This window comes from Pristis pectinata, chromosome 13 (genome assembly GCF_009764475.1).
Source record: "Pristis pectinata isolate sPriPec2 chromosome 13, sPriPec2.1.pri, whole genome shotgun sequence".
Classification (NCBI taxonomy): Eukaryota; Metazoa; Chordata; class Chondrichthyes; order Rhinopristiformes; family Pristidae; genus Pristis; species Pristis pectinata.
The window spans coordinates 25,576,246-25,596,653 of NC_067417.1; the positions used below are offsets into that span (position 1 = coordinate 25,576,246).

The following is a 20,408-nucleotide window of genomic DNA, read 5'->3' on the forward strand; positions in this document are numbered from 1 at the left end:
TGACCTGCTGAGTTCCTCCAGCATTCTATTTTTGTTCCAGATTCCAGCATCTGCAGTCTCTTTTTGTTTTTAAGATCATAATACACCTCCCTAAACAAAGGCAGTACATTCTAAATCTGAGAGTTTGTGAATTAGGAGCCAATCTACATCAATATGATGGCTGATTGGAAACTTTTATGCATGGTGGCATCTGGGTAGCAGATGGAGATAAAACCTATTTTCTGGAGAATTAGAGGTGAGTCAAGTGTTGTTTCAACTTTATAACAATAGTTGAGATGAGTTAGGAATAGAGTTGGGTAGATAATGTGACATCTTAAATGATAAGTTGCTATGTATATATACTTTAACTACTTAAGTTTCACATACCCATTATTAATTGAATAGTTAAATCAGCTAAAGAAAAATTCTATCTTGTGTCACTTATCCAAGATATTAATAGACAGATGTAATTGCCTAATTAAACTTTTCATTGCTAACTTTATAATCTTGTTCAAATATAGCCATCCATAGTAATTGTCAGTTTGATATGCTGCATGGAATGGTTTAAAACAAAAATTACCATTGAGCACTATCATCAGTTAATTTAGTTAGACTGTTGCAAATAACTATATGGTTCACAGGATAGCACAGAAGAAGATTGGTCTTCTAAAACAGCAGATGGAAGAAGCTATGGAGAAAGAGGTGGCAGCTCACCAATATCTGGCAAACTTGATTAGTCTTGCTGAAAAAGCAGCTCATGAGCGTGATCAGCTTGTACATGTGGTAAGCAATTTTTAAGATGATTGCTTAAAGATAATCCAGCAAAAGTTGTGATGAGAAAATAGCAAAATTTTACCCTCTCTTCCCACCCTCTATTTCTGCCCCCCCCCACCCCCCATTGCAAAAGGTGGGACAGAATAGGGAGGATGGAGGTGAGGTAGGTGGTGGTGGTTGCAGAATATCACATCACATAACCAGACCATTCCTGATATTTAAATTGTAAATCACCCACTTCATAATTTAGATTTAACAGCATGTCGGGGGAAACCTTGGCAGGACTTCCATGGTGGGCCGAAGCAGAGATGCAATCTAGCCAGTTCTGGTTTGTGCAGTGTATCAGTATGAAAATGGCCACTGCAGTCAGTACATGGGTTAAACAGCAATCTTAGTTGTACAATAGTACCAGTGAGAACTTTTAAGTTGTTTTCAACTCTGGATCAAAGACAATAGCATGATCTTCTTTTAGCAGGATTGCTTCAAACCCAGTCTGATGATGACCCATTATTTCTGTCATCTTATCCTGCCTATTCCAATAATACTGCTGAATTTGTATACTGAACATAAAGCCTCAAGCTTTCTGTCTCCCAAACAATTGCCAAGAATTTTTCCTGTGGTTCATGACTTCAGTCTGCTACTGATGCTTGGGTAGGTAGGCTAGCTGGCGGTAAGATGTCAATCAGCCTCATTGTCATTCAAGTGACCTCCTGCCATTAATCCTCCTCACATGCCTTGATATTCTATTGTACCCCTTATTTTTATTCTCTATTATCAAGTTAGCTTCCATTTGAACATCTCTAATCCTAACCCAAGATTCCACTTTCCAAGGAACAGACCTTTACTGTCTGATTCTCCATCCAATACCAGGGCATGTGTGAAACAATATCAACGGATCTGAAGTTATTTTCTCTATTGATTACCACCTATCTGTAATGGATTCTAATGTTAGCAATTCCTTTTGCAGTTTGATCAGGTAGGACTTCAACCTTAGGACAGTCATATTGATTTAACATTATCTTATGTTACCACAATGTTTCCTACAAGAACTCAATAAACCAGCTTATTTTATGTGGAAGAAATCCAAGCCAGCTATGAGGGGAGAGATTTAATTTTTTGGAAAATGCCTACATGTTTTCAAATATTTTGTCATTAAAATTATTTTATTTTTTTCTTGTCACTTTTCATTCTCAGCCTTTTCAAGGAAATTGATTTCTTACAGAGCAGCTCCTCAAGTCAGTTGTTATTCATACCCAAGCCTTAATTGTAAGCTTTAATAGGCTGTTGAACTTGGAAACCAACCATCTCCTTCAAAGCCTATGTGCACTTAGAGGAAAAGTAGATGGATAGTAAATTGGAGTAGTTTTCTTGACCCTCCCTAACTGGCCCTGAAGTCAAATATCTTTCCTCTTGCTCCTAAAATAGCATGGCTTTTAAACCTGGAAATCTTAGTTTATACAGCTCTTTTTTTTTGTTTTGAAGAGATTTTCTTGGCTTAATCTCCTGTTTTTCTTTTGTTCACTGCCCTTATTTTGTTTCCCAGAGCTTCACTACTCAACCTTTAAATGTACCTTGCTTTTCTTGAAACAGACCAAAAGCTTAACAAGTGAGAAGAATGGAGTTTTAAGCAAAATACTGGCAGACAATGCACGTTTGGGCAAGTTGGAGGAGCAAGTAAAGGTTTGAATGTTTTGTGTTCAGTCCAACTTTCTAAATTAATTTAGGATTAACAATATGATTTTCTCAGCTGGTAGAAATGATGCCATAAATTTTTTACCAGCTGAGTAAATTATATTGTTAGCAAACTAGTGCCTTTTCCTATCATAATCTAACTGTATTCATCAGTAAACATGTTTTTTGTATAAATTATTAGTAAAATTGAGCAATAAGTAAAAATTGTGACATTTACAAGAAATTGCAATAATTAAAATTGGGTTATTTTAATTGAGATTTTTTGACTTGGCATGAATTGAAAGTATAATGTTATTAGTCTTTGTATTTTCTATCACTTTTGGTAATGAGAATCTTCAAAGTAACATTAAAATATCTTGGAGCAACTAATTTATCACCAAAACAAAATGCAGTGGATGTTGGAAGCCTGAACTAAAAACTGGAGTTACTGGAAATATTTAGCAGATCAGATAGCATCAGTACAGGAAGAAAGAGTTGGCATTTTAGGTTCATGATGTTCAATCAGGAGGTTTATCAATTTCAATGATGCAATTATCTTTTTAAAAAAAACTGACTATATATATAAAACTTTTGAGATCAATGCAAAAAATAATCTTTAAAAAAAATAAAGGAGATAAAGAAAATAGGAAGTTACAAACTGGTTAGCCTAACATTGATAGTGGAAGAAAGAGTCCATTTTTAATGATGTAATAACAAAGCATTTGGAAAACATTGATGGGATTGGTCAAAATTAGTGCGTATTTACAAAAAGGATATCATGCTTGACAAATTTACTGGAATTTTTTGAGGATGTAACTAGAGTAGACGGGAGAACCATTGATATGGTGTATTTGGACTTCTCTGGACTACACAAGGCTGGTTGGGAGTGTGAGCTGTGAAGAGGATGCAGAGAGGCTCGAGTGTGATTTGGAAAAGTAGGGTGAGCAGGCAAAGGCATGGCAGATGCATTATAATGTTTATGAAGGTCATGTTATCCACTTTGGTAGTAGATTATCATCTGAATGGTGATAGATTATGAAACGGAGAGGTGGAATGAGATCTTGCTGTTCTTGTACACAAGTCACTGAAAACAAGTGTTCAGATGCATTAAGGTAGTAAGGAAGGCAAATTATATAATGGCCTTCATAACAAGAAGAATTGAGTAGAGGAGCCACAATATCTTGCTGCAGCTGAACAGGACCTTGGTGCGATTACGTCCTGAATGTTATGTGCAGTTTTAGCTTCCTTATCTGAGGAGGGGTGCTCATGCTTTGAGGGAATGCAGCAAAGGTTATCAGACTGATTTCTGGGATGGCAGGATTGGGATAAAGAGATTGGGATGATTGAATATATTGGCTAGAGTTTGGAAGAATCAGTGGGGACTTTGTTGAAACTTGTAAAACCCTGATGGGACTAGGCAGACTAAATGCAAGAAGGGTGTTCCTGATGATGGAAAAGTCCAAAACTAAGGGTCACAATTGAGGGATATGGGGTAGGCCATTTAGGACTGAAATGAAAAGATGAAATCATTAAATTTATTGAAGGAGGAGTCAGATATAGTTCTTGTGGGTAAAGAGATCAGTGGATATGAGGAGAAATCCGGAAAAGGACTGAATTTAGATGATCAGCCATGACTGTATTGGGTATACTGTACTGGCCTATTACTCCTATTTTCAATGCCTGTATTTCTGTATAACTACTAGAGGCCTGTAGTTCAGAATTGTCCTCAATATCTGGTGATTCATTCATTTCACTCAGTGGGCAATTTCTCTTTCTAAGTAGCACATTGAGGTTGTAATGATGCAGCTGAAGTACTGAATTACACCTGCAGCCCACTAGTCCCTGTGTTTGTCTAGTTCCTGTTTCATCAGTTGGTGTATCGTGCCACTCTAAACAAAGGCATAAATTCAGATTTGATAGACTCCTTGCATTTTATAGAAAGTCCCTTAAGAGCTTTGAAAACAATCTCAGCTTTACTATTTGCTTATGGATATAAGGGTGATAATGTCACATGTTTAAAGCTCAGTGTCTTAGCTTTAAATGCTGCAAATTCTAGGAATGTAAATTGTGTTCCATTATCAGTTTGACATTCCAAATTTAGCCAGTGTTATTGCAAATTCTTTCAAAACATTGCTGATAGTAATTGAAATATCTAAGCACTTCAATAAAGTTACTGTAATGATTGTGCACAACAAGGAGAATATGTCCATGTAACTTAAAGATCAGCATTAACCATTGCCTGTCCCAGCCCATTCAAGATTCCTTATTTGGCAAATTTTGATGATCCAAACAAATGTCACATTTTGAAAGCTATTGTTTAAGTTCCGATGTCATCCCTGGTCAATGGAGACTATCTCCGACGCTATAAATACAATTTTCTATGCAAAGGATGTTGCGGGGCAACTGACATCAGCTTTTCACAACGCAGCTGGTGCCACAAATTGTCCTTCAGATAGGGAGACTTCAGCCACGTCTGAGTTGGCCACAGGTTCTCCTTTGTGAATAATAACCCGCAGTTGCTTCTGAACTGAATGATCTGCAGCTGCATGGTTTATTCTGTTCCCAACGAACATCTCCACCAGCAACTGTTGCATGGTGATCAGTTTTTACCTGTTCACATATTAAATCAGAATTACTAAACTCTGACAGGTGTGCTCTGTTCAGTGTATCTGCCTATATTCTCTTTCCTCCCATTTGTTGGTACACTAGTTTCAAAGAATGCTTTTATGATCTTGGCACCATTTTCTGAAATATCTGTGGTGAGTTATTTAATGATTTGTTTTAACATTCACCATGCCTCGTCCATAGATACTGTACATGGCTCAAACTTATCACAGGCAGACACAATTGCCATGATCCCCTCCTTGATTTATGCATATCTCATCTTTTTTAGTGCCTATGTTGCATAAGCAACTGGTGGTCTAGACAACATCAATGTCGCTCTAAATCCAGGCCGAGATGCATAATGTTGTAAAATCACCTTTTCCTTGAGAATAAAATACCTGAGAATCAGTGTGCTAGTGACTGCTACTTCAATTTTTTTTTCAAGCATCACATCTTGGGATTCTCCCCAGAACCACTGTTTCCTTGTGGAGTTTATGAGCAGCTTCATCATATCTGATAGACAAAGGAGAAATTTGCTCAGATGTTGAGCAAATTCCAACAAACATTGGATCCTTTTACATTTGTTGATATTGACTTTTCCAAAGTTCTTATAAATTTGGCTGGATTCACCCAAAGTCCTTGGCCTTTGGAAGCAACACTTCCAATTAAAGCAACTTCTTCCCTCGTTTAATTTTGTTTTTATTGAGCCCTGTCTTATGCTCACTAATAAGTGCATCTAAATGCTTAAAATGTCCTTCCAGTTCTTCTCTAAAACCTGATGTTGTAAGATCATCAGCAATGGCTTTCATTTTCTGAAGTCCTTCCACCAACTAGTGGATTTTCCTTTGGAAAACCTTGGGAGCAGAGCTAATCCCCAATGGCATACATTTCACATCAGTACCTTTTCAAAAGGTATGGAAAGTACTGTTCATCTACACACTTGCATGCCAAACTCATTTTGAATATATTGAATCCTGAAACTTCAGTACCAAGTACATGTTATGGGGACTAGGTAATGCTCTAATTCAATGGGTTTATTCAAATTTTTGGATCTAAGCATATGATTTATCCACCTTTTGTTATTCCTACCATTTGAACTGACCCAAGCAATCAGTGTTACCAGAACTAAGGTATCTTGTCTGACCAGACTATCTCATGTTTCTTTTAACTAATCACTGGCAGTGTACAAGATAAATGTGGCACCAGATCTACTGTTTAATCAAACTTGATTCAATAACTTAAGTTGTCCAATGCATCACTAGTCATTTGTGGCTACTTCTGCATTGGGTATTCCTTGGTTACTGGCTTATAGTCATTGTAGATGGTCTTCTAATAATTGCATCATTATCATTATACTTATAATATTCATACTTAAATACACTTTCATGCCCAGCATAGATTTCATAGTCATGCTATACACAACTCAGAAGTTAAGGTGCTAGAGAAATATATATGACTAACACACAACAGGGTTATGAATACTCACTGATGAATGCAATTTTCATGCAGTTACATTGAAGATATACTGAGAATTAAAGACGAGTATGAGAAAAATTGCTTCAAGAAACTAACATTCTTGGAGAAAACATGAGATTTGTCATGTCAAAGAAAACATGTTCCGCTTAAAGTAATTAGTTATTCGAGGATAGAATGTGCTGCAGAATGTAAACCTAGGGAAATCTCAAGGAAGATAGAAAAAAAGTTGCAAGCCAAGGTTAAAGAGATTGTAAGGATACAAGAATGTTAGAACCATGGGAGGAGCCATGAGTTCTGCAGGAGAAAAATGGGTGCTGTTGATGTAACAAATGTTGAAAGAGCAATCATTTTGCAAAGGAATGCCATGGATAGGGATATTGCACATAAACCAATGACCAGAACAATTGATGAGGAAACAGGAACAATTTTTGATGTCAGTGATTTGGATGACACAGATGTCACACTGAAATTAGTTGGGCATCTACATGGGATTTCAAATAGATATGGAAGATCAAGGTAATGTTATTCTGCTTCATTTATTGCAAAGTTAAATCTGTGAATATAGCTTATGGTGGACCTCATTAGAGGATAGCCACAACTGTTGTTCAGTGTAGTGATTGACTACAAATGCAGGTTGGACTGTCACCTTGGGAAATTTCCTTGGATTTTTGTACTGCACTTGCCTTGTATCCTGTTGTCGTGCTCATAACTTTAAGTTGAACCTCCATGTTTTTTCTTGCATAACAAATCTCATTTGTTTTCAACTCAAGTTAATTTCTTGAAATCTGCTGTTGTGAACACAGGCCTGTTGCTGAGTATTTCTTCTGATGTAATAGCATGAATGGCGAGTTGTGTTGATCTGTATTGATCATTTTTTAACAGCATCTTGCCTTCTCCAGTTAAAGTTATACTTCTTGAAGCATAGGTTTTTCCACAGCAGGCAGTGCTGAGAAGACATGAATATCATCTTGAATTTATTCCCCTCTAAAGTCCAGTGTGTCTAAATGGAATCAACTTCGTACATTTTCACCCCATTGCAGTAAGAAATGTTGCTAGCTGACGCATGTAACTTTCTCCGATTCCATAGTTCCAGTGTAATTCTCTCTTGTTAACATACATAACTAATTTTCTGCACCATTTCCATCATGCATTTCAAAGGTTTGATAGAACAACTTTTTGAAACCATCAAGCTGAGAGTTGATTTTTGAATAACTGTTAAATACAATTGACTTCAATACATTCACCAAAATAAAATGAGAGTTGCTTAAAATAATCAGGTTCATATACATGTTAGGAGCAAGAGGTCAGTTAGGGAAAGAGTAGGTCCACTCCAGGGCAATGAAGGGAATTTGTGTATGGAGCCAGAGGAAGTGGCTGTGGTTCTTAATGAGTACTGCATCAGTACTCACCAAGAAGGACATGGATGATGGTTGGATTTAGGGAGGGATGTGTTGATATTCTGGAGCATATCAATATTTAGGAGGAGGAGCTATGTGTATTAAGAAACTTTAAAGCAGATAGGTTGCTGGGGCGTGGTGGAATCTATCCCAGGATACTGAGGGAGGCAAGGGAACAGTTTGCTGGAGCCTTGTAGAGATCTTTGTATTCTCTTCAGTCACCAATGAGGTCCTAGAAGATTGGAGAATAGCTCGTGTTATTTGCTTTGTTTAAGAAGGGCAACAGGGACAAACCAGGAAATTGTAGGCCAGTGTGCCTTACAGGGAAATTGTTGGAGAAGATTCTTAGGAATAGGACTTACTCGCATTTGGAAAAGCCTGGACTTATTAGGGAAAGTCACCATGGCTTTGTGCGGGGGAGGTTTTGTCTCACAAATTATATAGAACTTTTGAGGAAGTGACGAAGATTGATCAGGATAGGGTAGTGAATGCTGAATCAATGGACTTTTTAGTAAAGCATTTGACAGGTCCCTCATGTTAGGCTCGTCCATAAGGTTAAGTCACATGGGATTCACGGTAAATTGGATACAAAATTTGGCTTGATCATGGAAGACAGAGGATAGTGGTGGAGGGGTCAAAGTCGAGTTTATTGTCATATACACAAGTACTGGTATGCACAGGTGCATAGCATATAGGCAGCATTCACAAGAAAAAATAAATTAAACATAAATTATACATAATTTTTACAAGAAAGAACACAATTGGAATAATAAAAAACACAGTCCATTTTCATGCAAAGTGGTCATTGTGCTAAACTCTAGTGATTAGCGTTTTGCCAGTTGGTTCAAGACCGAATGGTTGAAAGGAAGTAGCTGTTCTTGAACCTGGTGGTGTGGGACTTCAGGCTTCCGTACCTTCTGCCCGATGGTAGCTGCGAAAAGATGGCGCAGCCCAGGTGGTGGGGATCTTTGATGATAGATGTTGCTGCCTTGAGGCAGCGCCTCCTGTAGCTAGTACCAATGGAGGGGAGGAATGTGCCTGTGATGTACTGGGCAGAGTGCACTACTGTCTGCAGCATCTTGCTCTCTTTTGTATTCGAATTGCTGTACCACACTATGATGAACCAGTCAGGATATGTTCAACAGTACATCTGTAGAAGTTTGTTAGTGTTCAGTGACAAGCTTAACCTCCCAAGAAAATAAAGATGCTGGCGCGTTTTCCTTATGATTGCATCTATGTGCTGGGCCTAGGATAGGTCATCTGATATGTTAATACCCAAAAAGTTAAAGTTGCTGACGCTCCTCACTGCCGATCCCTCAATGTAGACCGGCACATGTCTGCTGTCCTTCCCCTTCCTGAAGTCAACAATCAGCTCTTTAATTTCGCTGAGTGAGAGGTTGTTATTGTGGCATCACTCAACCAAATGTCCTATCTCGCTCCGGTAAGCTGACTCATTGCCACCTGTAATTCGATCAACAACAATAGTGTCATTGGTGAATTTGAAGATGGCATTGGAGCTGTGCTTAGCCACACAGTCTGTGTATAGAGAGTAGAGCAGGGGGGCTAAGCACGCAGCTTTGAGGTGCACCTGTATTGATCACAGCTGTGCTTCTCTAACCAGTAGTGTTTTGAAAGGATCAGTGCTGGGACCTCTTGTGGTGTGTGTGTGTGTTTATATATACAATATATATATTATGAAAAGATCTGGATGAAAATGTAGGTATTTGATTAGTAAGTTTGAAGACAACATATAAATTAGTGGAGTCGTGGATAGTGAGGAAGGTTATCAAATGATACAGCAGGATTTAGATCAGTTGGAAATTTGGGTGGAAAAATGGCAGAAGGAGTTTAATCTGGACAAGTGTGAGGTGTTGGACGGTGGGCCAAAGGGAGGGTTCTGTTCTGTTCACTTCCTGCTGCCACGTATCTATTCCAGGTTAAAGTCGTGCCTTTTGAAAGGAATGAAAGTGCTGAGATGTGGGGTTCAGGGCTGTATCCTGGCTAGTACAATGAATGTGGGCATTGCTGGGGACTGTCAGCGGCTGGTCTGTGCCTTGACAGACCTCTTGAATCCATCCTTCTCACCCATTACTCCCTCTTGGATGTGATGGAAACTGCTGTTCCCCTCCCCTTGCTCGACTGCCAAGTTCTCAGCCCAAGGATGAGATCACTGGCCAAAGATCCCCAAGCTTTAAAATGGCTTTTAGTTATTATTTTGTTTAAATATCCTTTTATTGTGAAATAGGTTTTCAAGTCTTGGTGACAAGTTCCTTTCCCCCCCATTTCCAAAAGAGTTGGTGGTTTGAGTTGCACTGATTCAACTGGCGTAGTGTTTTAAAGGAACATAGTCCTATGTAATTTAGGGATCCACTGTACATGCATTAAACTAAGGAGCCATAACATTTACAGACTGCTTTGTTTGATGCTTTCACAGAGCATTGCTTCTCTGGAGCAATGCAAATAAACGTGTGGGCTCAGAGATCACTCCCAACAATATTTACTTGGTGAGGTCATGCATCTCTTTACAGTATAATTAATCCCAAACTGCTGCATGAAATGTGAGAACAAACCATTGTATTGAAACAAAGCTGTAGCTGCCTGGAGTTTTCTGGAGGAACTGGCAGTACTTGGCAAAATGGCACCAAGTTTTTTGTTGTGTGCCGCGCAACCATACTGTTATGAGGTCACAGCCCTTGCTACTAGTTCTATGGTGAGAAGGTGGTGGAGAAAAATGATGTAAAGGAAACCTAAATAGCTTTTTTTCTGATCTGGAGCAGCTCTCCCAATTGTGATATCATAAAAATAATTCCCCATTCACATTTTTCCATTCCTCTTTTGCTCTTTTGAGCCTTTGCTAAACAACAAAATAAAAGGCAAAATTAAATATTGCATCCAGATTTGTAAATCAAAGCATGCATGCCAGGTTGCAGTAAAGGCCAACTAATCTTTTTCTTTTGCTTGCCCTTTAGTGGGGAAAAATAAAAAGAGCAGTCACGGCATGGGTGGGAAGTTGGACTTGTGGACAGGTAGCGGAGAGACTGGTCTTTTTGGTTTTGGACTAAAGTCAGATTCTATCCCCTTGGACCACTGCCTTTTTTAATGACCTGGAGTTTTGTATACAGGGCACAATTTCAAAATTTTCAGTTGACGCACAACTTGGAAGTCTGATAAACAGTGTTAGTAATAGACTCCAAATGGGCATAGTCAGACTTATGGAATGCACAGACATATAGCAGATGAAAATTAATGTGGAGATACAAATTGTTACATTTGGTATGAAAAATGTAAAAAGGTATTATTATATAAAGGGTGCAGTTTTAAAGCGGATGAAGGAGCAGAGAGCTAGGGGCATACATGCGTAAATCATTGAAGATGGACACTATTGCACATTTCTCTATCATGGATAGAGACCCATAAATTTAAAAAAAAAAGGAGTACAAGAGACAGAGAACCCATAAGTTTAAATCTTTTGATTGCAGAAAGCAGAAGGAAGATTATTGATTTCATAAACTGTGTCTAAATATTATGCTGTGCAATAGAATTTTAGATGGCCTGCCTATTAACCCAAATTGTGGCATTGTTGCATAGCCATAAATTTAAAACTTTCCCTCATTTGAACTAAACACCAGTTAACCCCCTAATTATCTGGAGACACGAGAGACTGCAGATGCTGGACTCTGGAGCAAAAAACAAATTGCTGGAGCAACAGTTCCTCTTTTTTTTGCCCCTAATTATCTGATTTGCCAAGGCACATGGTTTAATTGGAATGCACTCAAATGGAATATTTTTCTCATTTCCCATTACTAGAACTATTGTTTAATGAATCAAGCTCGATATATAACTCGCCAAACTCACTTGGCACTGATTATTATTATCTTTGAGGTCCTGCATTTTAATTTCAATCCTAGCTTCCTCAAAATGTTAGCAAAATTCAATTTCTAGTTCTACCTATGTCATTTTGATCCTATGTAGACAATGGCAACTGAATCCTCCCCTTCGACTCCGACAAGGCATTGCCTTTTCATTGAACATGCACCACTTTCTTGTTTATTAAAGGTTTTCAAAATTCATGATGAGAAATATTAGCTTGGTTTCTTGCACAGCTTCTTAACCCCATTTTTTTCTTTCTCTCTCTCTCTCTCCCCCCCTCTCTCTCTCTCCCCCCCTCTCTCTCTCTCCCCCTCTCTCTCTCTCCCCCCCCTCTCTCTCTCTCCCCTCCCTCTCCCTCTCCCCCCCTCTCTCCCCCCCTCTCTCCCCCCCTCTCTCCCCCCCTCTCTCCCCCCTCTCTCCCCCTCTCTCCCCCCCTCTCTCCCCCCTCTCTCCCCCCCTCTCTCCCCCCCTCTCTCCCCCCCTCTCTCCCCCCCTCTCTCCCCCCCTCTCTCCCCCCCTCTCTCCCCCCCTCTCTCCCCCCCTCTCTCCCCCCCTCTCTCCCCCCCTCTCTCCCCCCCTCTCTCCCCCCCTCTCTCCCCCCCTCTCTCCCCCCCTCTCTCCCCCCCTCTCTCCCCCCCTCTCTCCCCCCCTCTCTCCCCCCCTCTCTCCCCCCCTCTCTCCCCCCCTCTCTCCCCCCCTCTCTCCCCCCCTCTCTCCCCCCCTCTCTCCCCCCCTCTCTCCCCCCCTCTCTCCCCCCCTCTCTCCCCCCCTCTCTCCCCCCCTCTCTCCCCCCCTCTCTCCCCCCCTCTCTCCCCCCCTCTCTCCCCCCCTCTCTCCCCCCCTCTCTCCCCCCCTCTCTCCCCCCCTCTCTCCCCCCTCTCTCCCCCCCTCTCTCCCCCCCTCTCTCCCCCCCTCTCTCCCCCCCTCTCTCCCCCCCTCTCTCCCCCCCTCTCTCCCCCCCTCTCTCCCCCCCTCTCTCCCCCCCTCTCTCCCCCCCTCTCTCCCCCCCTCTCTCCCCCCCTCTCTCCCCCCCCTCTCCCCCCCCTCTCCCCCCCCTCTCCCCCCCCCTCTCCCCCCCCCTCCCCCCCCCCTCCCCCCCCCTCTCTCCCCCCCCCTCTCTCCCCCCCCTCTCTCTCCCCCCCCCTCTCTCTCCCCCCCCCCTCTCTCCCCCCCCCCCCCGCTCTCCCCCCCCCCTCTCTCCCCCCCCCCCTCTCTCCCCCCCCCCTCTCTCCCCCCCCCTCTCTCTCCCCCCCCCTCTCTCTCCCCCCCCCCTCTCTCTCCCCCCCCCCTCTCTCTCCCCCCCCCCCTCTCTCTCCCCCCCCCTCTCTCTCCCCCCCCCTCTCTCTCCCCCCCCCTCTCTCTCCCCCCCCCCTCTCTCTCCCCCCCCCCTCTCTCTCCCCCCCCCCTCTCTCTCCCCCCCCCCTCTCTCTCCCCCCCCCCTCTCTCTCCCCCCCCCCTCTCTCTCTCCCCCCCCCCCCTCTCTCCCCCCCCCCCCTAAAAGATGAGAACTATGTGATCTCTAAAACTATTCTCCCCTTGAGGAACAGTGAACCTGTGGAACAGGCTGAAGGGGTCATCAGTTTTTCTGAAATTCTTTAAGCAAAAGCTGGTTTTCTGGGTGGTGATTACCTAGAAAAGAAAGGTAGAGTATTATTTGACATCAGTTGAAGCCTAAGCCTAAATTAATTTTAATTGGGCAAGGAATCAGTTATTTGTCATATTTAATCTGATTTATAGAACAATTCAGGCCTTTTGGCCCACAAAGCTGTGCCAAACATGTCCTACCCTAGAAATTACTAGGCTTACTAGTAAACTTATGAGTAAATTACTAGATTTATGGTTTGCCCATTCAAATTACTTTTGGATCGGGCAGTGTATAGTTTTTAATTTTTATTGGGACCTAGGTATCACTGGCAAAGCAAGTATATTTTTCCCATCCCAATTGTGCTTGAAAAAAATTGGTCTGAGTTACCACCTTCTTTTGCGGTCCTTCTAGTCAATACTGGTGGAGTTCCAGAATTTGGACCAATGATGAAGGAACAATGATGTATTTCCAAATCAGGATGGTGTGCGACTTTATGGGGAACATGCGGGTGATAGCATTCGCATGCAACAGTTGCTTGTGTCCTTCTTGATGGTAAAAGTTGCATGTTTGGAAGGTGCTTTTGAAGTAGAGCGGATGACTAGCTACTGTGGATGGTACAGTGCAGCCATTGTATGCTGGTGGTGGAGGGAATTAAATTTTGGGTGAGGATAGGGTACCAAATAGCTGTTTTATTTTGGATGGAGTTGAGTTTCTTGACTGATAGAGTTGCCCATCATGCCCGCACTGATCTTTTTGCCCACCTGCATTGATCTTTTTGCCCACCTATACTGATCCCATTTACCTGCACTAAATCTGTATCCTCTGTACCTTGCCTGTGATGGTATCCTTTGGCAGTGAATTCCAGGTATCAATCATGCTCTGTGTAAAAACAAAAAACTTTCCCCTCAAATCCCCATTAAAACTTTCCCTCTCACCTTAAACCTATGCTATAATGTTTTTTGATATTGCTGCTATGGAAAAATGTTATCTACCCTACCTATACCTCTTATAATTTTATATACCTCTATTAAATTCCCCAACCCTTCCCCCCCCCCCCCCCCCCCCCCCCACTCCCTAAACCTCCAGCCTCCTTCAGTCCAGGGAAAACAAGCCTAGCCTATCCAACCTTTCCCCATAAGTCCTTTAATTCAGGCAACATCCTGGTGAATCTCCTGTGCACTCTCTCCAGCACAATCACATCCCTCTTATAGTGGCATGACCAGATCTGCACACACAGCTCCATGTGCCAGTGTTTTGCAAAGTTTGCAACATAATGTCCCAACTTTTATATTCTATGCCACAATCTTTGAAGGCAAGCATGCTATATGCCTTCTTCACCACCCTGTCTACCTGCATTGTAGATTTCAGAGTACTGTGGACTTAAACCCCAAGGTCCAACATCCAAATATCAACATTCCTTAGCACTCTACTATTTACTGTATATGTTCTATCTCTCATTACCCAGAATGCATTGCATCACTTGTTGGGACTAAATTCCATTTGCTAGCAATCTGCCCAACTTTCCATCTGATCTATATCCTGTGTAGCCTTGCACAATCTTCCTCACTGTACGCAACACCACCAGTTTTTATGTCATCCATAAACTTAATCATGCCTCCTACATTTGCATCCAAGTCATTAATCTATTCAACAAACAAGGGTCCCAGCAGTGATCCCTGTGGTACACCACTGGTCATAGACTTCCAATTAGAAAAGCAACCTTTCATTACTAGCTTCTTCTTCCTCTTTTCACCAAGCCAATTTTGGATCCAAATAGCTCACTTTGAATCTCCATGTGCCTTAACCTTTTGGACCAGCCTACCCTATGGAACCTTAAAAAATGCTTTTCTGGAGTTCATGTAAACAACATTTACTGTCCTGCCTTCATAAGTCTTCTTAGAAACCTCAAAAAAAACTTAATCAAATTAAAGAGTAATACAGCACAGAAACGGACCCATCAGCCCAACTCATCCATGCTGACCAAGATGCCAATCTATGTTAATCCCATTTGCCTGTGTTTGGTCTATATCCCTCTAACTTTGTCAAAATGACTTTTAAACATTATAATTGTACCTGCCTCTATCACCTCCTGACAGGTCATTCCATATACCTACCACCCTCTGGTTGCCCCCCACATCCTCTTTTAAATTTTTCCTGTCTCACTTTAAACCTATGCCCTCTAGTTTTAGACTCCACTATCCTGGTATTGGATAGGGGAGTCTAAATCTGATTATCAGCCCTATCTATACCCCTCATAATATTATAAACCTCTCTTTTCTGCACCCTCTCTAGCTTAATCACATCCTTCCCGTAGTGTGGCAACCTGAACTGCACAAAATACTCTCTCCAGCCTAACCGATGATTTGTTTAACTGTAACATGACCCCCTCCCCAACTCTTGTATTCAATGCCCTGGCTGATGAGGGCAAGCATACCATATGTCATCTTCACCACACCAAATTAGTGAAGCAGGAATTCTCTCCCACAAAGCCATTCTGACAATCCCTGATCAGCCCCTGCCTTTCTAAATGTATGTAAATCCTATCCCTTCTAAGTTTTCTCCAATAATTTCCCTACCACTTACGTAATGCTTACTTTGCCTTTAGTTACCTGGCTTGTCCTCTTAAATGAAGCAACAGCATTAGCTATCCTCTACTCTTCCAATATGTCACCTGTGGCTAATGAAAGCACAAAAATCTCCTTCAGGGCCCTCTGCTATCTCTTCCATTGCTTCCCATGGCTTCTTGGGATAGGTTTCATCTGGTCCTGGGGATTTATGACGCTTATGTGTTCAAGATATCTAATATCTCCCTGTTCTTAACACTGACATGCTCAAGACTATCATCACATCCCTCACTGAGCTCACCACCTTCCATGTCCTTCTCCTTGCCCACATCCCCTGGCTCCATACACAGTTTACCCATTTCCCTAAGACTACCTTCTTGCTCCCAATATTCTTGTAGAATGTCTTTGGATTCTCCTTACTTACTTGTCAAGAATATTTCATGGCCCCGTTTGCTCTCTTTTCTTGAGTTGTATGCTTTTTTTTCTTGATTTAAACATTCGATAATCTTTGTCATCCAAGATTCCCTAATCATACCATCTTTGTCTTTCATCCTCGTTGGAACATGCTGGCCCTGAACTCTTACTGACTCTCTTTTAAATGACTCCCACTCATCAGATGTCACTTTACCTGTAAGCACCTCATCCCAACCTACTTTTGCCAGGTCCTCTCTTGCACTATTGAAATTGGTCTTCAAATGCCCCCCACCCCCATTTAGGACCTTAACTTGAGGACCAAACTTATCTCTTTCCGTAACTACCTTGAAACTTGCAAACCCAGTTTCATTTTCATTTCCATTTCCTAATTTAAGGTCATGTACTGTTCCATTTTTAATAGGACACTCTGCATATTGTCTCAAAAAACTCTTGGACACACCTAACAAATTTTGCTACATCTGAACCCATTGCACTCGAGCAATCCCAGTCAATATTGGGAAGGTTAAAATCTCCCATTACTATAACCCATTTAACTCTTGTACCTTTCTGTGATTTGCTTACAGATCTGTTCCTCTTAATTCTCACTGACTCTATGGAAGCCTATATGTAACTCCAGGAAAGTAATTGCTCCTCTCTTATTCCTAAATTCTTCCCATGTAACTTCTTTGGACAATCCCTCCAGGATATCCTCTCTAAATACTGGTAACGGGTTCTCCCTGTCAGATCTGCAGTAACCTCCTTCCCCGCTTTTTGCATCCCCCTCTGTCACGTCTGAAACAATTGACCCCCAGAACATTAACCTGCCACTCATCCCCTTCCCTCAACCATGTGTCTGTGATTGCAATAATATTATTATTCCATGTTCTAAGTTCATTTGATTTACCTGTGAAGCTTCTTGCACTGAAATAAATGCATTTGAGCCTACCAGTATTTCCTTGCTCAACCTACAATGTGTTGTTGGAGCTGCATTCATCTGGGCAAACAAAGTATTCTATCACTTCCTGACATTTGCTTTGTTGGTAGAAAGGCTTTGGGTTGCAAAACTGAGTCACTTTCCACAGGATGCCCCAGCTCTGATCTTCTCAGTTGGCCACTATATTTATATGGCTCTTCCATTTAAGCTTCCTCGCAAGATGGTAATCCACCCACCCCCCCCCCCCCCCCCCCCCCCCCCAGGTTGTTGATGGTCAGGGACCCAACAATGTTAATACCTCTGAATGTCAAGGGTTGATGGTTAGAAACTCTGTCGTTGGAAATGGACTAGAGGTTCTTTTTCTCTCCACAATTTTGCACACGTATTCATATATTTTAGTTACTTATGGTCCTAATACACATCTGTTCCATGTCGTGTGAGCAATTTTAACTTGTATCTTTTTCTTAAATACATGGCAAAGCTTTGAATATCGGCATAACTGTTATTTCATTTATATATAAATTGTTTTTCAAAATATTGTAATAATCCAGTAAAATGACAATAGGCAGAATAAAGATACCATTTTGAGCTTTTGTATTATTTTACCTAATCATCAATCTTTATATTGAAACCAGAAAATAGCACAACATGATTTTTACCATAAGCACTGTTTCTCATATTTTTCTTTGTTAGAGAAAACATACTGATAGGAGCATATTATTTTGTGAAAAAATATTTGGCCTACAGAAAATATTAATCATTTTAAACAATTTGTTGGCAATATTTTGTTTAGAAAAATCAGGTGTTGTGCAAGACTGTTGTGTTTTAACTTCATTACCACGCTTGCAGTTTTTAACGTGGGTTTATGTAGCTTTGTTGTACTATTTGTATGAAAATTTGTTTCTACGTAATGAAATTGGGGTTTATTTGGATTTTGCAACTAAACGTTGACAGATCTGAAACCCCTGGTATTTATCTATTGAAATGCAATAAGTTGCAGGATTCTGTACATGTAGTCAGTTGTGGAAATCCCAGACTTTTTTGCAGTAGAAGTCGAGGCCATATCTGTCGAGATCTTCCACTGCTGGATTGCCCAGCGATGGAGTTCAATCTTGCCGACAATTCACATTGGGGCGTTGGTACTCGGATCATTTACCAGGTTAATTCTGGTGCAGATCCATGGCCCTGTTTTATTCAATGAGGACTGCAGGGTGATGGAAAAGAAAACAAAATGGAAGATGATTTCATTTTTAATTATTCCAGTTTTGTATAATATTTTTACAAGTGTTCTTGTGTTTATAAGCTAATCACCGAGTCATAGAGCAATATGGCATGGAAATGGACCCTTTCGCCCAACTTGTCCATGCTGACAAAGTTGCCCAACCAAGCTAATCTTGTACTTTTTAAAATTTTTAAATTAATTACCTAACTTTGAATAACTTTGAAATGTTTACAAATACCAGAGACACTTAAAAATCCTTCAGAGCTTAGACAGCTGTCAAAGCTAGGGATAGAACTTGAATCCAGTACATTTCAAGCCAACAATGATCTTGTCTTGATGTGGAGGATCTAAGTTCAGAAGAGGGGCGATCAGGAGCAGTGAGTGTTGGCAGCAAGTACTGGCCTACAATTATTTAAGATAATCAACTTCCTATCAATATCTTTGTGGACTCGAGGAATATGGTTATCTCATATGTTATGGACTCCACAAAGACGATAAAGGAAAAATCAAATTGTCATTTACTGAAAAATAAATCTGAACTGGGGTTGTAGGATAACATGAAGTTTAATCATTTGGTTAAGAGAGATATAAACATGATATGCATGTGCTGAAATTACTTATTTTTGCAGTTTGCACATGTGTACACAAGTTCTAATGGTGTAAATTGATTAAAAAGTTGGTAACTACAGTATCTCTCCCCCCCCCCCCCCCCACACTCAACCACTGAAAACACCTTATTGATAAGTCAGCAAATCTTCATCATTCATGGTGAAAAATTGATGTTTGAGATCTTTATTCATTTGTCTCCCAGCAAATTTATAAAATTTAAGTGCAGTATTCTTAAATATGATAAATGGTTCTTTTCCTAAACTAAGTATTAAAAATATCTGTCTACTTTTTGGATTAATGAAAATTGCAAAACAAGCAAAGTATTTGGGAAGTATCATGTAAAACCTCAGAAATTATTTGCTTCAGATTGACTTGTGATAAGTAAGAAGACTGGGATAAACACTTGGACTTTTTGACCCACAAGTCTGACCTGAATCTGGATTTCTTTTGTATTAGATTGTTGCTGGTCTGTACTTCAATTCCATTGACTAAGTTTTGCTCCAAATGCCGTGACACTCCTAGCTTGTATGATTTAAAAAGTTATTAAAGTTGAATGATTTACGAACTAATATGCTGCCCTACCAAAAACATGAAAAAGAGACTATAATGGCTGGTGAGCAACTGGCAGCCTTTCAAATGCATACTTTGTATTCATTTCTGCGGTGTAGGGAAAGCACAGAATGGTAGTGTATGTGAGAACATTAAAAGCAGGAATCTAATGGATTTAATACAAATACAAAACAAAAATAGAGAAAGTAATGAGATGTCCAGGACCTACTGGTGTGTATCACAGGATGTTATGTGAGGAAATTGCTGATGCATTGATGCCAATTTTCTAAACACCAGTTGCTCTTCTGCAATTTTCCAATTCAAATATTACTCGTTGACATTACCAATTGTATTTTTAAAAGAAGTTACTGCACTCGAGAGTCTATCAGGAGGACATACAGCATTTGTGCTAGGATGAGCTGGTCAGAAAAATATAACTGCAGATGCTAGGAATCTGAAATAAAAACAGAAAATGCTGGAAATACTCAGCAGCTCAGGCAGGATCTATGGAAGGAGAAACAGTAAAAGTTTTAGGGTTGGGACCCTTCATCAGAAGTTTTGATGAAGGGTCCCTGGACTGAAACAATAACTGTTTCTCTTTCCACAGATGCTGTCTGACCTGTTGAGTTTTTTCCAGCTTTTTTTTGTTTCAGTTTAATTAATCTTACTTGAATATTTGGAGAGGCTATTCCCATGGTAGCCAAAAATGTTTTTCTAGTGTTGTTCATGTGTTCATTCAGAAGGCATTTGATGAAGTTCT

At 40.7% G+C, this 20,408-nt stretch overlaps 1 protein-coding gene across 3 annotated transcripts in view; it reads left to right on the plus strand.

The window, feature by feature from the left end:
• cep89 (centrosomal protein 89) overlaps window positions 1-20,408 on the plus strand; it is a 104,157-nt gene that overhangs the window by 65,140 nt on the left and 18,609 nt on the right. For all 3 annotated transcript variants that reach the window (XM_052028227.1, XM_052028228.1, XM_052028229.1), the window contains exons 17-18: window positions 621-762; window positions 2,344-2,433. In XM_052028227.1, the coding sequence (XP_051884187.1) occupies window positions 621-762; window positions 2,344-2,433 (232 nt within the window). The remainder of the gene's footprint in view (window positions 1-620; window positions 763-2,343; window positions 2,434-20,408) is intronic.